The sequence below is a fragment of the Chiroxiphia lanceolata genome, chromosome 1 (assembly GCF_009829145.1).
Source record: "Chiroxiphia lanceolata isolate bChiLan1 chromosome 1, bChiLan1.pri, whole genome shotgun sequence".
NCBI lineage: Eukaryota > Metazoa > Chordata > Aves > Passeriformes > Pipridae > Chiroxiphia > Chiroxiphia lanceolata.
Window position 1 is genome coordinate 1,743,089 of NC_045637.1, and position 24,249 is coordinate 1,767,337.

Consider the following 24,249-nt stretch of genomic DNA (forward strand, 5'->3'; position numbering starts at 1 on the left):
CGCAAGCGAAACGCAGGATTAACACAAAGCGCTGGATTGGGATCTTGGATTTGGCCTAATTTGTAGCTCCATCGAGGATGGAGAAGTCTCAAAACAGAGCTCCAACAGTCACCCTCATCCCAGCGCAGGACAAAGATGCGGAATCCCACATGGAAAAGCCCTTTTCCTTCAGGATAAATGACATTTCAGCAAGGATATATTTTTTTTTCCCTTTGCAGAAGCGTTAGGAAACAGGCAGTGGGGTGGAAGTTAATTAAACAAGCGGAATAATCGGGTTTTCCAGCTCCCAAGGAACCTTCCCTTCCTTCCTTCCTGCTGAAGAGTTATTCAGACACTCGAGGAATTTCCATGAAATCCGGGAAGGAAGCAAGAGGTGCTGGGCAATGTAATGTTTCACGAGGAAAAACAGAAGGGAAAATACAAGATTGGAAGCAACAGAAACCAATTTAAGGCTGGATGTTGTCCGGAAACAGGCCCTGACCCCAATCTTGGAACGGCTCTGGAGGCAGGAATTGCACCTGGGGCTCACTCCAAGGGGTTTTCCAAGCGTCCAGGTTGCTTTTTTCCGTGGGCAAATCCTCCCCTGTGTGATTTTCCTCATCCTCCAGGGAGGATTTGAGCTCTTGGGAGGTGCTTGGTGGGAGAAAGGCTGGTGGGTTTGGGGAGGTGAAGGTGAGAACCGACCCCAGGATTTTGTTTATTGGGGTTTCCAATTTTGATCCATGACTGTTGGATCCAGAGCCTTGGATTGTTGGGCTCCCAAAGGTAGAGGTTTAAGCTCTCTGGAGCCAACCCATGTCAATCCCTTGGCCCCTTTTGAGCTCAGTCCCTTGGCTTTGGGATTGTGGAATCCCTTGACCCCTTTTCAGTCAATCCCATGGTTTTGGGATTCCTTGATCCCTTACCCCTTTGAGCTCAATTCCTTGGCCCTTCAATCTCAGTGCCTTGTCTTTGGGATTTTGGGATCCCTTGACCCCTTCAATCTCAATCCCTTGTTTTTGGGATTCCTCAATCCCTTATCCTCTTGAGCTCAATTCTTTGGCCCCTTTTGGGGTCAATCCCTTGTTTTTGGGATTTCTCTATCCCTGGACTCCTTTACAGTCAGTCCCATGGTTTTGGGATTCCTCAATCCCTTACCCCCTTTGAGCTCAATTCCATGGCCCCTTCAATCTCAGTGCCTTGTCTATGGGATTGTGGGATCCCTTGGCCCCTTCAGTCTCACTCCCTTGGTTTTGGGATTTCTCCATCCCTTAACCCCTTTGAGCTCAATCCTTGGCCCTTCCTGAGTTTGGTTTTGGGATTTTCTCAATCCCTTGACTCCTTTACAGTCGATCCCATAGTTTTGGGATTCCTCAATCTCTTACCCCTTTTGAGCTCAATTCCATGTGCACTTCAAGCTCATTGCCTTGTCTTTGGGATTGTGGGATCCCTTGGCCACTTCAATCTCAATCTCTTGGTTTTGGGATTGCTCAATCCCTTGACTCCTTTGAGATCAATCCGTTGGCCCCTTTTGGGATCAGTCCCTTGTTTTTGGGATTTGTCTATCCCTTGACTCCTTTACAATCAATCCCATGGGTTTGGGATTCCTCTATCCCTTTTCCCCCTTCAGTGGCAATCCCTTGGCTTTGGGATTCCTCAGTCCCTTATTCCTTTGAAACCCAAACCCTTTTCTTTGGGATTCCTCAATCCCTTACTTTTTTGAACTCAATTCCATGGCCCCTTCAATCTCAGTACCTGGGTTTTGGGATTGTGAGATCCCTTGACCCCTTCAGTCTCACTCCCTTGGTTTTGGGATTGCTCCATCCCTTAACCCCTTTGAGCTCAATCCTTAGCCCTTCCTGAGTTTGGTTTTGGGATTCCTCAATCCCTTGGCCCCTTCAATTGCAATCCCTTTTCTCTGGGATTCCTCAATCCCTTATTCCTTTGAAACCCAATCCCTTTTCTTTGGGATTCCTCAGTCTCTTACCCTTTTTAAACTCAATTCCATGGCCCCTTCAATCTCAGGGATTGTCTTTGGGATTGTGGGATCCCTTGGCCCCTTCAATCTCAATCCCTTGTTTTTGGTATTTCTCTATCCCTTGACTCCTCTGAGATCAATCCCTTGACCCCTTTTGGGGTCAGTCCCTTGTTTAGGGATCTTCTATCCCTTGACTCCTTCGAGATCAATCCCTTGGTCCCTTTTGGGGTCAGTCCCTTGTTTTTGGGATTTCTCAAACCCTTGACTCCTTTACAGTCAGTCCCATGGTTTTGGGATTCCTCAATCCCTTACCCCCTTTGAGCTCAATTCCATGGCTCCCTCAGTCTCAGTCCCTTGTCTTTGGGATTGTGGGATCCCTTGGCCCCTCCAGTCTCACTCCCTTGGTTTTGGGATTTCTCCATCCCTTAACCCCTTTGAGCTCAATCTTTGGCACTTTTTGAGTTTAATTTTGGAATTTCTCAAACCCTTGACTCCTTTACAGTCAATCCCATGGTTTTGGGATTCCTCAATCCTTTGCCCTTTTTGAGCTCAATTCCTTGACTCCCTCAATCTCATTGCCTTGTCTTTGGGATTGTGGGATCCCTTGGCCCCTTCAGTCTCAATCCCTTGGTTTTGTGATTCCTCAATCCCTTATCCCCTTTGAGCTCAATTCCTTAATCCCTCCAGAGTAAATCCCATGGGTTTGGGATTGCTCTGCCTTACCCCTCTTGAGCTCAATCCTTTGGCCCTCCAATCTCAATCCCTTGGTTTTGGGATTTCTCAATCCCTCGGTTTTGGGATTTCTCAATCCCTCGACCCCTTTACAGTCTATCCCATGGTTTTGGGATTCCTCAATCCTTTTTGAACGCAATTCCCTGCTCCCTCAGTCTCAGTGCCTTGTCTTTGGGATTGTGGGATCCCTTGACCCCTTCAATCTCAATCCCTTCTTTTTGGGATTGCTCAATCCCTTGACTCCTTTGAGATCAATCCCTTGGTCCCTTCTGGGGTCAATCCCTTGTTTTTGGGATTTGTCTATCCTTTGACCCCTTTACAGTCAATCCCATGGTTTTGGGATTCCTCAATCCCTTACCCCTTTTGAGCTCAATTCCTTGGTTCTTCAATCTCAGTGCCTTGTCTTTAGGATTTTGGGATCTCTTGGCCCCTTCAGTCTCAGTCCCTTGTTTTTAGGATTACTCAATCCTTTAACCCCTTTGAGCTCAATCCTTGGCCCTTCCTGAGTTTGGTTTTGGGATTCCTCAATCTCCTGACTCCTTTACAGTCGATCCCATAGTTTTGGGATTCCTCAATTCCTTGGCCCCTTCAATTGCAATCCCTTGGCTTTGGGATTCCTCAATCTCTTACCCCTTTTGAGCTCAATTCCTTGGCCCCCTCAGTCTCAGTGCCTTGTCTTTGGGATTGTGGGATCCCTTGGTCCCTTCAGTCTCAATCCCTTGGTTTTGGGATTCCTCAATCCCTTATCCCCTTTGAGCTCAATCCCTTAACCCTTTCCACACTCAATCCCATGATTTTGGGATTGCTCTGCCTTATCCCTCTTGATCTCAACCCTTTGACCCTCCAATGTCAATCCCTTGGCTTTGGGATTCCTCAATCCCTTCCCCCCTTTCGACCCCCCGATCCCTCAACTCCGGAATTTCAGGGATCGGATCTTACTCCAGGCTCCTTCGCATCATCTGCTGACAGAACATGGAACCTGGAGCTCATTAATTGAGGTTTCTTCATTAATAAAACCCTCAGGACCACCCACCCCATTCCTGGGACACGGGGGGCGACCGGGCAAGAAAACAGGGAAAATCCAATGAGCAGCTCATCCCTTTTTTTTTGCCAGTACCTTTTCCGGAGCGAGGGCTTGTTTCTCTCCGACGAGGGAAATAAATTACCCCCGGCAGCTCCGAGTGCTGATCCTCGGAATCCGCGGAACCCTCTTAAATGAATAATAATTAAGGAAATAAATTTCCCGGAGCGCGGCCTCGAAACTTTGGCTTCAGCAAGAAAAACCGAGAGGGGACTCAGGAAATGAATCGCTCGGCTCTTCCCAAAGAGGGATAATGGGAACCCTTAAAGGAGCTGGAGTGGCTCAAGGAAGCCTTTTCCAGAGGGCTGAGGTTGTGTGGGAAGAGGCTGAGTGGGAGGACATTGTTGGAACGACGAGTGTTGAGCCCGTTGTTGTCCATCTGCTTCCTGTGTCCCAAATCAAGGAGAATTTATGGAAATCCTACATAGGGAGGGAAAGAACCAGGGTGGAAAAATTAAATAGGGGAAAAAAAGGGAGAAATGGCAAAAACTGAGATGTGTTGGGGCCAAGGGATGGGCAAGAGAAGGATCAGCGCTGGAATGACAAGTGTCAAGCCCGTTGTTGTCCATCTGCTTCAGATGTCCCAAGTCAAGGAGAATTTATGGAAATCTTACACAGAGAGGGAAAGAACCAGGATGGAAAACTGAAATGACCAAAAAAAGAGAGAAATGGCAAAAATTGGGATGTGTTGGGTCCAAGGGATGGGAAGGAGGGGAAGGACACTGTTGGAATGATGAGTATAGTGGATGGCAAAAAATAGCGGGAAAACGGGATGACCCTGCTGTGGACATTCCCAAGTTGGAGCGACGGGAAGTGGAGCTGAGCACCTGCCTGGCATTTCTTGGGTCAAACCCTGTTCGTTTCCATGGATTTCCATGAATTATCCCTCCCTTGGGCCAGTGGAAGATGATGGGCAGCAATGGGATTGATGCCCAACACTCATCGTTCCAACTGTGTCCTCCCCCTCTTTCCCATCCCACAGCCTCAACACATCCCAATTTTTGCCATTTCTCCCTTTTTTTCCCTATTTCAGTTTTCCACTCTGGTTCTTTCCCTCCCTGTGTAGGATCTCCATAAATTCTCCTTGACTGGAGACATCTAAAGCAGATGGACAACAGGCTTGACACTTGTCATTCCAGTGGTTATCCCTCTCTTTCCCATCCCTTGGTCCCAACACATCCCAATTTTGGTGTATTTTGGGATCAGAGAAATGGAAAGGCCTTAATTAATTCCTTTAACCCGACCTCCTTGTTTGAACCATGACTTGTGGTCGTGGAGCCTTCGCTGGGGACAAATACTGTCTTTTCCCCCCTTTTCCATTGGAAGCTTGGAACATCAGGCCGCTGAAAACGCCGCTCGGCTGCGGATTCCTCTGGAGGAGCGGGGAACGGGGTGGAAAAAAAAAAACAGTCAGGAGTTGGGCAGGAGCCCCTGCCATTAATCACGGCTGTAATCATGCATTTAATGAACACGACAGCTCCCGCTCCCTCCGGAGCCGCGCACGGAGTCTCCCGCCTGGATTAGGTACAACGATCACCGGGAGCTGCCAGCGTCAGGTTGGGATGATGCACGGAGAGAGAAACAACTGCTTTTCCACGGCCTGTGGGTTTCCTTACGGATGCTGCTCTTCCAACCGACGGGAAAGGGGGGAGGGAAAACCACTTGTTCCTCGTGCGGGGGATGAGAGATCCCACCAGTGTCCGTGTGTTCTTCCCGACCGCTTTTCCTTGTTTTCCTGCCTTTTTTTACCCCCTCCCCTCCCCTTCTCCGTGTCGTTCCCGCTGCCTCGGCGCGTTCCCAGGGGAGGAACTTGCCCTGGCACTTCCTGAAATCCCTAGATTTGGAATATCAAGCTTTTGGAATATCAAGGAAGGGCGAGTTGCCCTCCTCATCCGGCTCTCTTCCTGCTTGGGAAGCAACTGAGGAGGAAACCGGGACGGATTCGGGAGTGGGATGTGCCCAGTGTTGTGTCTGGATCTCAAACCAGATCCCAAAGTCAACCCTGGGCGGTGTCATTCCAGCTTTTTGTTGGATTTAGGCCGGACTGCAGTGAATTCCGGTTCCCGATGTTGGGATTTAACCCTCATCCCGCTCTCTGGTGTCTTCTGAAATCCCAGTTTCCCCCCAGTTCCAATGCCATGGATACACCCTCCACCACTGGGAAAACTGATTTATTAAAGGATTTATTAATGCAAATCTCTTGGGAGCGGCTCCAACTGGGAATTCCAAGTTGGTAAGCACTCAAAAAATCCAAATTTAGGCTCCTTGGGCCTCCTGAAAAGTCTGGAATATCAACCCCCCTGGATTCTATGGTCCAGCCCTAACTATTCCACAATTCTGTGATCCCACCTTAACCATTCCATGATTCTGTGATCCAATCGTAACCAGTCCATGATTCCGTGATCCAGCCCTAACCATTCCATGGTTTTGTGATCCAACCCTGACCATTCCATGATTCCATGATCCAACCCCAACCATTCCATAGTTTTGTGATCCAACCTTAACCATTCCATGATTCCGTGATCCAGCCCTAACCATTCCATAGTTCTGAGATCCAACCACAACCATTCCATGATTCTGTGATCCAACCTTAACCATTCCATGATTCTGTGATCCAACCCCAACCAGTCCATGGTTTTGTGATCCAACCTTAACCATTCCATGATTCTGTGATCCAACCTTAACCATTCCATAGTTTTGTGATCCAACCTTAACCATTCCATGATTCTGTGATCCAATCTTAAACATTCCATGATTCCGTGATCCAACCCTGACCATTTCATGGTTTCGTGATCTAACCTTAATCATTCCATGATTCTGTGATCCAGCCCTACCTAGTCCATGATTCCGTGATCCAAACTTAACCATTCCATAATTCTGTCATCCAACCCTGACCATTCTATGATTCTGTCATCCAACCCTGACCATTCCATGGTTTTGTGATTCAACCCCAACCATTCCATGATTCTGTGATCCAATCTTAAACATTCCATGATTCCGTGATCCAACCCTGACCATTTCATGGTTTCGTGATCTAACCTTAATCATTCCATGATTCTGTGATCCAGCCCTACCTAGTCCATGATTCCGTGATCCAAACTTAACCATTCCATAATTCTGTCATCCAACCCTGACCATTCTATGATTCTGTCATCCAACCCTGACCATTCCATGGTTTTGTGATTCAACCCCAACCATTCCATGATTCTGTGATCCAATCTTAACCATTCCATGATTCTGTGATCCCAAGGTGGGATTTTCAGGCTGCTTTAACTAAAGTGATGCCACAGAACCAGGGGAATGTTTTTTGTCCCAAATCTCCGCTTTTATTCTGGAATATTAAATATTTGTAGGGATTTTCTGCTGCCCTGGGGAGTGGATTCCTGGTGTATCCCACCCTGCTGAGCTTGGAGCATTAAACATCATTCCAGAGGGGGGCTGAGGATGCTCCAGACTGGTGGGATTTTAACCTGGATCCGTCTCCGGGAGGTCAAACCAGAAATCCCGGCGCATCTCTGGAGTGACCCGGAGTTGTCGTAGAACTAAATCCAAGTGGGAAAGCTGCTCCTGTAGCCTGGGAAGAGGGGGAAGATAAAAAAAACCCAGGGAATAAAACCTCCTGGTTTTATTGGTGGTGGCTCCTGGATGGAATTTGATGCGTGGAGGGAACAGCTGGGGCTGTGCCGACACCGGCAGCCGAGCCATCAAATTCCAATCGCTCATTCCCGCTGGCAGGTGAGTGACTGAGGCGCTTCCCACCACCTGGAAAAGTTGGATACAGCCTCGTTTGCCAACTTGTTCCTTCCTGCCCCAGTCAAGGCTGATTTGATTCCATGTGAGCACCGATCGGAGCTGGTTTTCCCTGGAGTTTTGCGGGAGCTGCTCCGGGATGTGTTTGGGCTCGTTTGGGAGATGAAAAGGGGAAGATCCCTGTGGGGTTTGGAGCTGGAAAGGAGCACTTGTGGTGCTGGGGCTCTCCTGAAAGTCCCAGCCTTGTGTGGAGGTCCATGAGGAGCATCCTCATCCATCCGGGATGCTCCATCTGGGAGCTGCTTTGGGTGGAACGTTGAGGTCTGGGAATCATGGAATGGTTTGAGTGGGAAGGGAGTGGAAAGATCATCTCATTCCAACCCCCTGCCTTGGGCAGGGACAGCTCCCGCTATCCCAGGTTGCTCCAACCTCCTCTTGGACACCTCCAGGGATGGGGCAGCCACAACTTCTCTGGGAATTCCATCCCAGCCCCTCCCCACCCTCCCAGCCAAGAATTCCTTCCCAATATCCCATCTAACCCTGGGAAGCCATTCCCTGTGTCCTGTCCCTCCATCCCTTGTCCCAAGTCCCTCTCCAGCTCTCCTAGAGCCCCTTTACACCCTGGAAGGGACTCTCAGGTCTCCCTGGATCTTTCCCTTCTCCAGGTCAGACATTCCCACCTCTCCCAGCCTTTCCTCACAGCAGACCCATCCCATCCCATCCCTCCGGTAATTTTTGTGGATCAAAGATCCTGAGGGCTCTATGAATTCCTATAAAATGCCTCGATTCCCAGGAGTGATCCATGTTTTTCTCTCATTCCCAGCTCTGAGGTTGCACTCCACACCCAGTCCCGGCGTCTCTCCCTCAGGTCTGAACCGATCCTCCTCCTGCCGATACATCGCCAGGTTGGTATTCCCGGGAAATCCCCCTCTGGATTTGTGCTCAGGAGGCCGTTGGGAGCTCGAGTTTAACTGGATGATTATCCGGTGATGCCGCAGCCGCTGCTTTTCCTTGGCTTCTGCTTCCAAGTGGTTGCAACTTCCAGCAGAAAGCCATGGAAAGTCGGGATTCCAAGCCGTGGATTCTGCTTGGGAAAGGTTGGAAAAGTTATTAATGGAAAGCTGCACCTTTCTGGGAGCAAATCCTGCTTGGAAAATCCCTTTTTAAATGAACTACATTATCCTCAACAGGCATTTTGGGGTTTCTCCCTCATCCCAATTTAACCCTTCAAACCTGCAGGTTTTCCTTTCCTTTCCTTTCCTTTCCTTTCCTTTCCTTTCCTTTCCTTTCCTTTCCTTTCCTTTCCTTTCCTTTCCTTTCCTTTCCTTTCCTTTCCTTTCCTTTCCTTTCCTTTCCTTTCCTTTCCTTTCCTTTCCTTTCCTTTCCTTTCCTTGCCTTTCCTTTCCTTTCCTTTCCTTTCCTTTCCTTTCCTTTCCTTTCCTTTCCTTTCCTTTCCTTTCCTTTCCTTTCCTTTCCTTTCCTTTCCTTTCCTTTCCTTTCCTTTCCTGAAATTTCCTTTCCTTTCCTTTCCTGAAATTTCCTTTCCTTTCCTTTCCTGAAATTTCCTGAAATTTCCTTTCCTTTCCTTTCCTGAAATTTCCTTTCCTGAAATTTCCTTTCCTGAAATTTCCTTTCCTTTCCTTCTGTCACCTTGGAAGATTTTTAATGACTTGGGGTAAAATTGGCCGAAAATCAAAAATCCTTGAGAGCTTCTGAGCCTGAACTTCCAAACATCTCACTCTCCAAGGTGAATTTTGGGCTCCTTTGGTGCATGAGTCCAGAGTGGAAAAGGATGTTTCTTCCTCATCCTATTCCCTAAAAAAAGTAGGAAGCCTCTCCATGCTCATAAAATCAGAGGATGTGGAGGTGGAGAGGGATTTCATTGGTGTCACCTTGGAAGATTTTTAATGATTTGGGGTAAAATTGACCGAAAATCAAAAATCCTTGAGAGCTTCTGAGCCTGAACTTCCAAACATCTCCCTCTCCGAGGTGAATTTTGGGCTCCCCGGCGGCGTGGAAGTGCCTCCATGGTGGAGTTGACCCTGGCTGTGTTTGTCCCCCAGCCGTGCCGTGCAGAGGAGCTTGGCCATCATCCGCCAGGCCAAGCAGAGGAGGAAGAAGAAGGAATATTGCATGTACTACAACCGCTTTGGGAAGTGCAACCGTGGCGACAGCTGCCCCTACATCCACGATCCCGACAAAGTCGCCGTCTGCACCAGGTGGGGAGGGATGTGGAAGTCGCCGGGATGTTGGTGGGCTTTGGTGTGATATTCCAAAGGGAAACAGGGTGATAGAGGGTTGTAGGATCGCAGGGATGGGTGTTCTTGGTTTGGGAGGGATCTGCGGGAAGAGGATAAGAAAAGGTTGTAACATCATGGAGTGGTTGGGGTTGGAAGGGATTTTGGAGGGTCATCCCGTTCCGACCCTCTGCTGTGGGCAGGGACACCTCCCACCTCCCACTATCCCAGGTTGCTCCAAGCTGGCCTTGCACACTCCCAGGGATGAGGCAGCCACAGCTTCCCTGGGAAATCCATCCCAGCACCTGGGAACAAAATATCCTGGAAATAATTGTCCTGCTTTAGTAATTGATGATTTGTTTCCAAGTGTTGGCAAAGCAGGGAAAATAAAGCCCTTGTTCATCCATAGATTGTGTTGGAAGGGAATTTTGAGGGTCATGGAATTCCAAACCCCCTGCCATGGGCAGGGACACCTCTCACTGTCCCAGGTTGCTCCAGCGTGGCCTTGGATACTTCCAGGGATCCAGGGCCAGCCACAGCTTCTCTGGGAATTCCATTCCAGTCCCTCCCCACCCTCCCAGCCAAGAATTCCTTCCCAATATCCCATCTAACCCTCTGGCAGTGGGAAGCCATTCCCTGTGTGCTGTCCCTCCATCCCTTGTCCCCAGTCCCTCTCCAGCTCTCCTGGAGCCCCTTTAGGCCCTGGAAGGTGCTCCAAGTTCTCCCTGGATCCTTCTCTTCTGAGCTGAGGGACTTGAGACCCTTCCCTGACCACACACCGGGCGATTCTAGCGGTAGCACTTCCCAGATCCACTCGGATCCATACAATAGCTTCCATTCCCTCATCCGGTGACGTCGCACGGCTCTGAGAGCAGATGATTAATTCCAGGAGAACGGACTCCCGTTGCCAGCTCGTTAGACCTGCCCAGGAGTTGATTAAACTCCATTATTAGTCGCTTAAAAAGTGCAGGAAAGCCAAATCCGCCGATGAACTCCCGGAGTAAATTTCTCCATAAAAATTGCTGCTGGGCTGGGATCGCTTGGAAGCCGCCCCAGGCTCGGTGGGAGATCAGGGAGGAGGGAAAGGTGATTTATGGGGGTTTTTAACCACAACACATCCCACAGCTCCTTACCTGCTTTAGGAATTGCTGCTCCATGAGGTCTTTGGGATCTCCATCCCACCCTGTTTCTGTGGATCACTGGAGGACAACACTGATTTTCTCCCGGTCTTGTGTCTCCTCCTCCCGGTGCCTTTGGCCCCAATCCCAATCTTTAGCTTTTTCTCTTATCATCCCTTAATTTTGTGAATCTCCTGTCACAGTGGCAGCTTCCTGGGAAAACTTCTGGCTCCAAACATCCTTTGGGATCTTGGGTTCTGTCCTGTGCCTGCCGCTGCTCCTCCAGGGTTTTGGTCGCTCTCACCCGGAGCTCCTCCCGGAGCTTCATCCGGAATCACGGAGTCATGGAACGGGTTGGGTTGGAAGGGACCTTCAAGATCACAGAATTCCAACCCCCTCCCACAGGCAGGGACACTTTCCACTAGCCCAGGTTGCTCCGAGCTTCATCCAAACTCCCCCTGGAACACTCAGGGATGGTGATTCCATCCTGGAGGAATCAGGGCTCTTGGAAGGACCTTTTCTCCTTCTGGGAGCATCATCCCTGAATTTTTGGGGTACAGCCCTTGCTCTGCCAACTAAGGAGCAGCCAAATAGGATGAAAGGACCGAATCCATTGGGAATCAGCAGCTGCTCTTCCAACAGGAGCAACCTTCCCCAATTTGGGGTCTCAGCGATGAGTGTTTGTGGGTTAAAACCTCGTGGTTTGGGACCCACCACCTGCTCAGCCCTCTCCCTCTGCTGTAATTCCAGGTTTCTCCGTGGCACGTGCAAGAAGACAGATGGGACCTGCCCCTTTTCCCACAAAGTGTCCAAGGACAAGGTCAGTGTGACATTCTGAGGGATGTGGGGGCGTGGGGTGGGAAGGTTATCCCTCATGGAGGGTTTCCAGCTGAGTTTGGGGTTTGCTTCCCAAGCTTTTCAGGCTCCTGGATCAGGATAGAACCGTGGAGTGCTTGGGGTTGGAAGGGATTTTGGAAGGTCATCCAGTTCCAACCCTCTGCCATGGGCAGGGACACCTCCCACTAGCCCAGCTTGCTCCGAGCTGGCCTTGGACACTTCCAGGGATGGGGCAGCCACAGCTTCTCTGGGAATTCCATCCCAGCCCCTCCCCACCCTGAGTTTCTAAAAGAGGTCTAATAAAGGGAAAAGAGCCTGGAGAAGGGAAGGAGCCTGGAGAGGGAAAGGACCATGGAGAAGTGGGAAAGGAGCCTGGAGGAGAAGGAAGGAAGCCTGGAGAGAAGGGAAAGCTGGAGAAGAGGGAAAGGAGTCTGGGAGCAAAGGACCCTGGTGGAGAGGGAGAGGAACCTGGAGGGAAACAGAAAGAACCTGGAGAAAAGGGAAAAGATCCTGGAGGAAAAGGAACCTGGAGAAGAAAGAAAGGAGCCTGGAGGAGAGGGAAAGGAGCTTGGAGGAGAGGGAAGCTGGAGAAGAGGGAAAGGAACCTGGAGGAGAGGGAAAGGAGCCTGGAGGGAAGGGAAAACTGGAGAAGAGGGAAAGGAGTCTGGGGGCAAAGGACCCTGGAGGAGAGGGAAAGGAGCCTGGAGAGGGAGAGGAGCTTGGAGGAGAGGGAAAGGAGCCTGGGAGAGAGGGAAAGGAGCCTGGGGGAGAGGGAAATCTGGCAGTTAGGGAATTTTGCTCCAGAGGGGACACAGGGCAGCGCCCTGGGTGAGGAGCATCTGCCCAGGGAATTCTCCAGGCGGGATCAGAGCCCCGGATTCCTCCAGCAGCGACGGAGAGAACCCAATGCCCGGGAGCTCGGCGGTTTGGGAGCGCAGGGGAGCTGCTCCAACAGCTTTTCCTCTCGAGGAGCTCGGCGAGGAATCAGCATTTTTTTCCTCCCTACCCTTCCGAAGTCAGCCCGGGAGCAGTCGGGAGGCTCCCGCGGAGTTTTGGGATCGTGGAAGCGCCTCCCCCGCAGCGCCAAGGAACGCGCGGGGGGTTGTTTGTGCGGCCGGGCCGCTTACAATTAACAAGGTTAATTAAACCCGCGGAGCTGCTGCCCCTCGATAATGGCCCGGGCTCGGCGGGCGGGAGGGGCCGCGCCTCGGGGGCAGAGCCGCCTTTATTATCCCTTTTTATTAGCGCTAATTCGGGCTCTCCATCAAAAGGCGCATTAAGGGAGTCGTTGGCGGCTTCCCGAGCCCCGTCCTTTCGGGAATGTCGGCGCTTCAAAGGCAATTAAAGATAAACTCTTCCCTTTTTTTTCTTCTTTTTTTTTTTTTTTTTCCGAGCGTCCCTTTTGTTTTCTTGCCTCTCTCTCTCTCTCACGGTTCCTGACAAACCCTCCCCGTGCCCTTCAGGGATAAGGGTGGTTTGGTTTTTTTTTCCCTGGATAGTCCCCGCCCGGGGTTGTTGTAGGGTTGGGAATGTTGCGGTGCTGGAGGAGAGGGAGAGGAGCCTGGAGAGGGAAAGGAACCTGGAGGGAGCCTGGAGAGGGAAAGGAGCCTAGAGGAGAAGGGAAGGAGCCTGGAGGAGAGGGAGAGGAGACTGGACAAGGAAAGGAACCTGGAGGAGAGGGAAAGGAACCTGGAGGAGAGAGAAGCTGGAGAAGGGGGAAAGGAGTCTGGAGGAGAAGGGAAGGAGTCCAGAGAGGGAAAGGAGCCTGAAGGAGAGGGAAAAGAATATGGAGTAGAGGGAAAGGACCATGGAGGAGTGGGAAAGGAGCCTGGAGGAGAGGGAAAGGAACCAGGAGGAGAAGGGAAGGAGCCTGGAGAGGGAAAGGAACCTGGAGGAGAGGGAAAGGAGCCTGGAGGGAAAGGAGCCTGGAGGAGAAGGGAAGGAGTCCAGAGAGGGAAAGGAACCTAGAGGAGAGGGAAAGGAACTGGCAGGACTGGGATTCTGCCGGTGAACAGAGGGATTGATCCCATGCTCTGCAGGGAGGAAATTCGGGATGTGGGCGGAACAGGAGGAACTGGACCAGCTCAGCACATTCTACCTGTGGTAGGGGGTGAGTTAAGGATGCTGGAATATCACAGCAGGCTGGGAATTCGGGGTTAATTCCAACAGCTGGCAGGAGGTGAAGTTTGGATCCTGCTCCGTAGGTTTTCCCTGTGGTGCCTCGGGAATGGGGGGTGTGGGAGCGGGGTTGTGCTCCTGGATCCAACACTCCCCTTCTCAAATCTCTGGATCTGAAAGGAACCTGGGCTCTCCTTGTCTTTTCCGTCTCTCCCTCCTGGGATATCCCTCCGGGACATCCCTCCTGGAGCAATCCCACAGGGACATCCCATTGCTTGCAGCCCTTGGTGAGGGTTCCTTGGAATGATGCAGCCTCTCCAAAATCCTTGTGGAAGTTCTGAGACCCACCTTGTGGAGCCTTTATCCATGGAGCACCCCTAGGATGGGGTTTTGGCCTTTGTGGTGGCCAGAACCCCTTGTGGAATGTTGATCCCTGTTACTGCTATTCCCATCTCCACGACTGCATCACCCCTTGGGAATGACGTTCTCCAGGTTTCCTTCCTGGTGGCCTCTCCATGGCTGCATCACCCCTTGGGAATGACGTTCTCCAGGTTTCCCTCCTGGTGGCCACTCCCTGCTTTCCAATCCCTCCAGCATCCCAAGGGATGCCGAGCCGGGCATGTTCACACACCAGGACCACGGAACATCAGGGATATTCCTTGCAGGACACCAATGGAAGAGCTAAAAAATCCCTCTGGGATCAGTGGCTGGCAAAAGGTTTCTCTTTATTTCCGCTCTGGGGAGGGGTCGGAATGATTCCGGATCCGGGTTTCTCTTCCAGATGCCGGTGTGTTCCTACTACTTGAAGGGGATCTGCAGCAACAGCAACTGCCCCTACAGCCACGTCTACGTGTCCAGGAAGGCAGAGGTGTGCCAGGATTTCCTCAAGGGATATTGTCCCATGGGAGAAAAGGTAAGGAAGGGGTTTATTTATCCCGGCTTCCCGGGGTCCAAAGGCGCGAGCGACGTTCCGACGGCACCGCGGGGCTGGAAAACGCCCGGAGGGGATGAACTGCTTTTCCCAAGGGTTGTGGAAAAGTGGGTTTACAGGCAGGGAAAAAAAAAAGGAATGAAATCCAAGGCTTCAACTCATAAATGTTGTGCTTCCCAGGAAGGCTCTTCCTGGGGTGTCCGTGTTCCCCTGCCTGGAAAACCCCTCCCCTAAACAGATGGAAAAGAAAAGGCTTGTGATTCCCTGTTTTCCATTGGAAATCCATGGATGTTAAAGCTTTTTTTCCATGCTGGCTCCAGGAGGGGTTAAAACTTGAGCCTTAAATGTTGTGGCTTAGTCTTGGGAGCAAGACCAGCCTTCCCAGCCGAGCTCAGGGATGTGCCTGGGGATTCATGGAGCCACCTCCAGGTCCTGGGGATTCATGGAGCCGCCTCCAGATCCTGGAGATTCATGGAGCCACCTCCAGGTCCTGGGGATTCATGGAATCCCCTCCAGGTCCTGGGGATTCATGGAGTCACCTCCAGGTCCTGAGGGTTCCTGGAGCCACCTCCAGGTCCTGGGGATCCTCTGGTTTGGATCAGTGAAGTCCTGCATGGACTTCCTGTGCACCCTGGGGAGAGTTCCAACCTCATCCATGAGCTTATGGCACCCGATGGAACGGGCAGAGCTTGAGGCAGAGCAGCTTCCCTGGAATTTTAGGGCTCTTAAAGTGCAAAAAAATGGAATATTGGGGTTTATCCAACATCTTGTGGCTCCCCTGTTCTTTGTAAGGGACGGGAGAAGGGGATGGCAGCGAGCTCAGGTCCTCACTGGGGTCCTCCCAAGGGTGTGGAGCTGCTGGAGAGAGTCCAGAGGAGGCCATGGAGGTACTCCAAGGGCTGGAGCTCCTCTGCTCTGGAACCAGGCTGGGAGAGCTGGGAATGGCCAGCCTGGAGAAGGGAAGGATCCAGGGAGACCTGAGATCCCTTTCCAGGGCCTAAAGGGGCTCCAGGAGAGCTGGAGAGGGACTGGGGACAAGGGATGGAGGGACAGCACACAGGGAATGACTTCCTACTGCCAGAGGGCAGGGATAGATGGGATATTGGGAAGGAATTCTTGACTGGGAGAAGTGAGGTGAGGTGAGGGGCTGGGATGGAATTCCCAGAGAAGCTGTGGCTACCCCATCCCTGGAAGTGTCCAAGGGGAAGTTGGAGCAACCTGGGATAGCAGGAGGTGTCCCTGCTCTCGGCAGGGGGTTGGAACTGAATGACCTTTAATGTCCCTTCCCACCCAAACCATTCCATGATTCCATGATTTGCTGTGCAGCATTGGCCCATCTCTGAGCCCAGGGGGAGGATGGCAGCCATCCTCTTCCTCTGGGAAGCTGGGAAGCACCTCTGGGATGCTTTTCCTATGGAAAAACCATCTCCTCCATGTCCTGGATCGGTTCATCCACTTCCATGAGCCGACAGCAACCGACAACACTTTCATTCACGTCCCCCTAAACACACTGGGCTTGGACTTGCTGCTCCTGGAGATCTCTTCCTCCCTCATGGTTTCAGCTGCTTCCCACCGGGGAAGGTGCTGGGATAAGCAGTCGGATGCTTGGATCCACGTACTGGAGCTCCAAAGGGTTTTTCTCCTCGTTTTCTCCATCCCTCGTTGGCCGAGCGGAGCCGTGGGCGCCCCGTTCCCGTCCCTGTGATGACATCACCTGTCCCAGGCTCCAGACAGAATCCAAACGTGACCTTGGGTGGAATAATTGGATCATTTAGGTCAGGAAAAGACCTTGAAGCCCATCAAGTCCAACCTTTAAGCCAAGTCCCACCTTTTCCCGAGGGAAAAAGCACCATGGAGCAAAAACCAGGCAAGAAGAAGGGAGGGGGGAAAAAAAAGCTAAAAAGGGAGAGTTTTAGGGCAAGCAGCACATCAGCAGCAACGGAGGGAAGCTCTAATAAATTACTCTGGGCTTAATTCCTTCTTGGAGGGGACGGGATAAACAATTCCCGGGAAGGAAAACGCGGGAACGCCGCCGGCCTCCCCTGCGGCCCGGCGCCAACCACGCAGGCAGGGGCCTGTGCCAATTCGTTTCGAAAAAAACTATTGCAATTTAAATGAAAATATCAAAGAGATAGTTAGAATATTTATTCTATTAGGAAAAGTGCTTACGGCGTCACTTTGGGAGCGTCGGGGAAGGCATTCTCCTCCGGATGATGGATAGCAGCCTGTAATTATGGATGGGGGAGAAAGTGCTGAGAGGGCCAGATTGAACTGGGGGAGGGAGAAATACCAGCGTGGGCCATTAAGGGTTAATTTTATCCTCTAAATAATATCGAAAGTGCTGAGTCCGGGCCTTTTGCTCCGAGCGGAAAGTCCTCAAATGGACCCCGGAGAGTTTCTAATATTCTCCTGAATCGAGGGAAAAATGTTAACCTCGGCTTCCATAAAAAACGACGGCTCGTTAAAGAGGCAACGCTCCCTTTTCCCGGTGAATAATTTAGACCGGGAGTAAATCTTGCCCTCGTTCTGCCTTTCCCCGCTTCAGGAATGGGGCAATGTCCGGGGTGGATAAACTCCAAGAAGGGAAGCAATAATTTGGGATTTAGGTGCTTTTATGCTGGAATTCGGTACACCGCGCTCTTCTCCCGGTGGCATTTTCCTCCTTGTGCCCCTCCCCGAAGAGCAATTCCTGTTTTTTATCAGGCTGCCATCAAAAGTGTCCATTATGATCCATAATTTATGACGTGGTGGCGGCGCCACTTAAGCACTTCCTGGGATGTCTCGGAGGATTCCAGGACAATTGGATCAGGCCTTTGACCCATCCCATGGGCTGGAACTCCGACTACCAGGGCCAAACCTGCTCTGGCTTCATCAGGAATTATGTGGGATAACATGGGAAAGCTTTAAGTTGGCATTCCCAAATCCCTTTTTCCGGGAATTTGGGCTGGAGAGGGCCAAGGTCCCTCCACCCTTTGGGAGAGGGGCAGTTCCTTCATTGAGGGAATGTCATCCCCAATATTAATTAGTTGGTCACAGATTGGTCTCGCTGATCTTGAGGAGGGTCTTTTCCAACCTAAATGATCCTGGGATTCTGTTTCCAGAAGGTGGAACTGGTGGCAGAGAGAGGGCCTTGATTTCCAGCATCCTCAACGGGTTCCTTGGTCGTGACTCGGGAATTTCTCCACCTTTTTGTGCTTCCCAAAGGGATTGGAGGGGCCTGCAAGTTGAGCTTGGTGAAGCAGTGGGTGAAATAGGGCTCCAAATATCCCCATGGATATCTGGATCATCCCTAAACATGATGGCATCCGTGTCAGCTAAATCCATACTGCCTTTCCTGGAGCTCCCTGACCTTCCCCCTGGAAGTGGGAAGAGAGGGAGAAATGGGGCCTCTCTCCCAGGGGCTCCCCAGGGTTTTCCAAAGACAATGAGCTGCTCCTCTCTGACTCCACATCCCTCCTCCCACGTGGAGCCTCCTGTTGGGGCGGGAATTCCCTGGGAGAGGGTGGGATGAGGATGTGGATGTGAGGGATGAAGTTGCCGTTCGTGGTGGTGTGATCCCAAGGTTGGGGAGGAGCGGGAGGAGACACTGGATGGTTGTGGATTCTCCATCCTGGAATTGTTCAAGGCCTTGTTGGATGGGGCTTGGAGGAACCTGGGATAGTGGGAGGTGTCCCTGCCCATGGCAGGGGGTTGCAATTCCAGGGGGTTGGAATTTCATGATCTTGAAGGTACCATCCGACCCAACCCATATTTGATGGGCTGAGATTTCTACCTGACCAAGAGCTCGGATCTGAGAATCACCACAAGCACTTGGATCACATCCATAGGTGATCCCAAGGAGCAGCTGCCTTGGGATTTGCCTTACAGGCACAAAACATGGAAGGGAGATTTCCATGGGATATTGAGAAGACATTCTTGACTGGGAGGGTGGGGAGGGGCTGGAATGGAATTCCCAGGGAAGCTGTGGCTGCCCCATCCCTGGAAGTGTCCAAGGGGAGGTTGGAGCAATCTGGGATAGTGGGAGGTGTCCCTGCCCGTGGCAGGGGGTTGGAATTCTGTGATCTTTCAGCTCCCTTCCCACACAAACCATTCCAGTACTTATTGGGATATATGAGAATCAGAACCTTGGGAAGCTCTCGGTGCTGGATTTCTCCAGCATTCCCAGTGTGCCAGAGCAAAGACAAGCAGGTCAGGCCATTCCCTTCTGACTGCTGCACCTGGAAAATTGTCTGGAATTAAACAACCTCCCCCTCTCGGTGTCTGTGAAGGCGCGGGAGCCGCGGGAAATCCCTCCCTCTCCGTGTTTCCTCGGAAGTTGTTCCCCCGTGGGAGCTGTTAAAGCAGCGAGAACACTGTGAGATTAAACAACGAGGCTTCCAGGAAAAAAACTACTGGAATAAATCAGGGATGAGCTGGGCTGGGAAAACCCATCAGCCTCCCAAAAATCCCTCTTTTTTTTTTGTGGCACCACCAGCCTTTCCCCGGAGATTTACTCCTTATCCGTGGAAAACAAGATGGCCAGGGCAGACCTGAGCAACCGGCGCTTCCCGAGGAAGTGCAGCTTCCCAAGGAAGTGGTGTGTGGTGCTTTCCCACAGCAGCAGCTGCTCGATTTTTCTGCGGAAAATGCAAATGTGGGGATTTTTTAACCTCCTCCTCCTCCTGTGGGTTTTTTTTTTTTTTTTTGGTGCCTTCAGTTGGTTCTTTTCCCCTTTTCTGCTGGAAGTCGAAGAGTTTCCCACCATAACATGTCAAATTTAACCCATTTCTTTAGAAAATGAATTAAATTTTATAAAGAAAAATTAGAAAATTTTTCTTTTCTTCTATTTTTTCCTTTTTTTCTAATTTTTCTTTTTTTCTAATTTTTTTCTAATTTTTTTCTAATTTTTTCTTAACTTTTTTCTTTTTTCTAATTTTTTCCTTTTTTCAAATTTTTTCCTTTTTTCTTAACTTTTTCTATTTTTTTCCTAATTTTTTCTTTTTTCTAATTTTTTTCTTTTTTCAAATTTTTTTCTTTATTTTTTTCCTTTTTTCTAATTTTTTTCTAATTTTTTTTCTTTTTTTCAAATTTTTTTCCTTTTTTTCTAATTTCTTTTCACCAGCGCTGTGAGGGCAGCAGCCGACATTAAAATATCATTAGGGATTTTCCCTCGATTATCCAGGGGATGGATTCCTGATGGAAAACATCAGCTTGGGCTCCTTGTTCATCTTTTATCCCGGGAAGGTGAAGCTCAACTCTGTTCCTGTTGTGTGTTCTCAGCTCTTTTGGTTAAAATGACATTTTTCTTTCCTCACACCCTCAGATCTTGGATTTTCCGGGTCTTTTTTCCCGCTCTTTTGGTCCCAGGTTGAATCCCAACTTGGCTTTTCCTTGAGCACCCTGAGGAGCTCTTCACCTGGCACTGGGAGAGGTGGGATCCTCATCCCTGGAGGGATTTACTTGGAAGTAGCGCTTGGGGCTGTGGATTGGACTCGATGATCTTAGAGGGCTTTTCCAACCTCAACAATTCCCGAATTCTGCGATCTCTGGGAAACAGCTGATGGAGAGCTCTGCCTTTGATGGCTCTTTTATAGTCAGCCCTATGAAAATCAGCTACAAAAGCAACTTTTATTCCATTTATCCTTCGTTTTGGCTCTGGTTGACAGATGTTTTTCTGGGAGCTTTATTGGAGTTTATTCCCCCCCCCATAAAATGCAGCAGAAATCCTCAGCCAACTGATTAGTAAGGAAAAAAAATCTTTATTTCAAATAAAAAGTGGGTAGGATTGGCAATGGGGGCTTCTTTTAAGGTCATGTGGGGTTGTCCAGGATGGATTTGGGAATGCTGAGTCCTTGTCCATCTCCTCTGCTGAAAATAAATGATAAATCTCCATCCTGGCCATGGGATCTTCCCACTGGAAACACTTTGTAGTGTTTAAACCCATCAGGATTCTTCCATGACCAATCCTACCTGGATATCTCCGCAGAAATCTCGTGGCTTTCCAGTTGTATCTTATTTCCTGGAGGCTGTAAATGGCATAATGAGGGTTCTTATTGCAGCTTCAATTTAATTGTAGCATCTCCAACATCTTTATGTCAGAGATGGGGCTTATCAGGACGACCTGGAACGGTTTAATAGCCCAGGAATTTGTGGATAATTGTGCTGAGATCAATCCCAGGCTGGAGATTTTGTCTTTTTTTTACACTTTGTAGAAGGAGATGCGTCACAAAATATTAAAATTAGGAAGTTTTTTGGGGGGTGAGGGGAGGGAAACAGCAGTTGAAGTGGGAATTTAGTGATGGGGCAGCAAGTTCTTGATTTCAACCTGAACTTCTGCAGAGATGAACCCAAAAAAGAGCAGATTTTGCCTTTGTTTCCTGTCTGGAATGTCCCTTTGGTCCTGTCTGTTCTCTGCTGTCGGGGTCGGACACAGCACTCCAAATGTGACTTCCCAGGGCTCAGGAGAGGGGCAGGATCATCTCCCTCGACCTGCTGCCAGTGCTCTTCCTAAAGACCCCCTGGATCCCGTTGGAATCCTTCCCTGAGCCACCTGGAATCGCACACGTGGCGGAACCTCGTCATCCCTGACGGAGATGAGACTCCTGGGGGTGTCCAGTGGACACCAGAAGAGATAATTTGGGATTGGTCATTCCCATTGGTGGCTTCTCCATGTAAAAGTGGCTCTGGGATGGGATGGATGGGATCCTGGGGGTCCCTGATGGAAGTGGAATTCCTCACCAAAGCAGTGCAGGGAATGGTTGAATTCCTCAGGTAGTGGGTTGGGATTCCCCTGGATGGCCACATCCAAAGAGTTCCAGCCAATGGCTTGGTGTCCAAGTGGGACCAGGACCAAATCAGCCCATACTGGGACCAGGACTTATTAACATCTTCATTAATGACATATTAGTGTGGGATTGGGTGCCCCCTCAATGAGCTGAGTGGTGCCGTGGATCCGCAAAATCATGGAATGGCTTGGATTGGAAGGGACCTTAAAGCCTCTCTCATTCCAAACCCCTGCCTGGGCAGGGATCCCCTCCCAACCACTTTCTGCCTCATAAATACGATTTTCCCAATGATTTTCCAAACACCATCCCGTTCTTGCTCCAGCTCCAGAGGTATTTTGACTCCAATGTTGTTTTATTTCCCACAAATTCCAAGGCAGGAGGTTCCTGCTTGGTGGTAAATCCTGGAGAGCATTTAGATCCCAAATCCTAGCGAGGATTTGGAGGAGACCATCCTAAACCAGGCATTTTTCTAGGGTGCCAAACCCCATTTGGAGGGCAGAAACCTTTTTTTTGGAGCAAATCCCTCCGGAAAACCGCAGGGGTTAAATTCCTCCGTGGTTATTCCGCAGCCTGGATGATGCTGGGGATGTGTTGTCCTCCAGGTTTTTAATGACAGGGTGGGAGCTGGGACTTTTTTTGTCCCGAGGCTGTTTCCATCTGCACCCAATTATTGCAAAGCCATCGGGGGGGAAAAAAAAAAAAGCCATTTCCTGGCTGTCACTTCGGAAAACGCTCCGGCACCTCCAGCCGCCGCTTCCCAACAGCCACTCAGGGGGACATTAAAAGAGCCTGACAGCCATCCAGGTGGTTAATCCTGCTGCTGGAAAAGCTCCGGTGAAGCTCCGTGGGATGCTCCAGAGGGGTTTAAAAATATAGGAAGTGCTGGAGTCGAGGCGCTGGAGTTTTGGAGAATAAAGTTACTCCCATCTCCCCAAAAAGTCTGGCTGGTGGGATTTGTGTCCACCACAGGGGGTGGAGGGACTTGGACACAGGTTCAAGGAGATGGGAAGAGAACCATCCAGGTGGTTAATCCTGCTGCTTGACCAGGGGGATACCAGGAATAGCTCCAGTGAAACTCCGTGGGATGGTCGAGAGGGGTTTAAAAAAATAGGAAATGGTGGAGTTGAGGCATATGAGTTTTGGGGAATAACTCATGGGTTTAGCATTCCCATCTCCCCAAAAAGTCTGGCTGGTGGGATTTGTGTCCACCACAGGGGATGGAGGGACTTGGACACAGGTCCAAGGAGATGGGAAGAGAACCATCCAGGTGGTTAATCCTGCTGCTCAACCGGGGGGGATACCTGGAAAAGCTCTGGTGAAGCTCCATAGGATGCTTCAGAGGGGTTTAAAAATATAGGAAATGCTGGAGTTGAGGTGCTTGAGTTTTGGGGAATAACTCGTGGGTTTAGTGCTCCCATCTCCCCAAAGAGTCTGGCTGGTGGGATTTGTGTCCACCACAGGGGATGGAGGGACTTGGACACAGGTCCAAGGAGATGGGAAGACAGCCGTCCAGGTGGTTAATCCTGCTGCTGGAAAAGCTCCAGTGAAACTCCGTGGGATGCTCCAGAGGGGTTTAAAAAAATTAGGAAATGCTGGAGTTGAGGTGCTTGAGTTTTGGGGAATAACTTATGGTTTTTGTTGCTCCCATCTCCCCAAAAAGTCTGGCTGGTGGGATTTGTGTCCATCACAGTGGATAAAGGGACTTGGACAGAGGTCCGAGGGTCTAAGGAGATGGGAAGACGCTCCAGCATTTCCGAGTTGGGAGGGACCTCCCAAGGATCATCAAAGCCCATCTCTTGTCCCTGTCCTGGGAAAGGCGCAGGGGGTGGGATAAGTTTGGAGACACATGAGAAATTCACCCTGAGCAAAGTGCTTGGGAATGCTGGGCTGGATGGGATCGTCGGGTCAGTGGGTGTGGGTGCTTGGCCCAGTGACCTGGCCTGACCTTCCTCCCGCCCTCCACCTCCTCCCACCGAGCTTGTCCATGGAAAAACCTCGTTAACATAATTCCCGAGGCCCTTCCACCAGCTGTCTCCTCCTTCTCCTCCTCCTCCTCCTTTGCCAGCTCCATGCTAAAGAAGGCCGGGCCCTGCAAAGCCCCTCATCCCAATCCCACTCTCCCGGGGCACGTTGGGATTCGTTGGACCATTTAAGGCCAACGGCACCTTGGAATTCACCCGGAGCTTCCTTGGCAGCCGGGGAGGAGTCCTGGACATGGGAACTGTCAGCTGGGCACCATCCCAACCCCGAGCAGGCTGAGGGGGGAACCCCACAGTGGGATCATCAGCGGGATCATCAGTGGGATCGTGGCACCTCCATCCCGCAGCAGAAAGGTTGGGGTGAAGTTTCACCCCCGGCGGGTTTTTTTTCCCATCGGAATATTTTTTTCCTTCCCCTTTTTATGGCCCAACCTGTGGGCTGGCGGGGGTCCCGGGGGTGGGTTGGGGGGGTATAATTAGCCACCCTGACAGGTGGAAGGGATCAGATGGCTCCCAGCACCACCCCACAGCCCCAGCTCGGCCTCGTCCCGGCGGAGAAGCGAAAATTCCCTGCGGCAAACCCGGCGCCTCATTCCTACGGGACCAGGAGTGGGAGAGGCCGCTGTAAATAAACAGAAGGGGCTTTTCCAGTGGGGAAGGCGATCCCAAGCCCTACCATCCCGGCCCCCCAAACAGCGGGGTGTGGATGGGGCGTTCCGGAAGGAGGGTTGGGAAAGGCGTGGAA

The 24,249-nt window shown here is 50.8% G+C and overlaps 1 protein-coding gene across 1 annotated transcript in view; it reads left to right on the top strand.

Annotated features, from left to right (window-relative positions):
• The window catches only part of LOC116789380 (zinc finger CCCH domain-containing protein 3-like), a 116,682-nt gene that overhangs the window by 79,544 nt on the left and 12,889 nt on the right, over positions 1-24,249 (top strand). Inside the window, 4 exon segments of the mRNA XM_032693171.1 lie at positions 8,344-8,425; positions 9,584-9,739; positions 11,626-11,695; positions 14,612-14,743. Of these exon segments, the coding sequence (XP_032549062.1) occupies positions 8,344-8,425; positions 9,584-9,739; positions 11,626-11,695; positions 14,612-14,743 (440 nt within the window).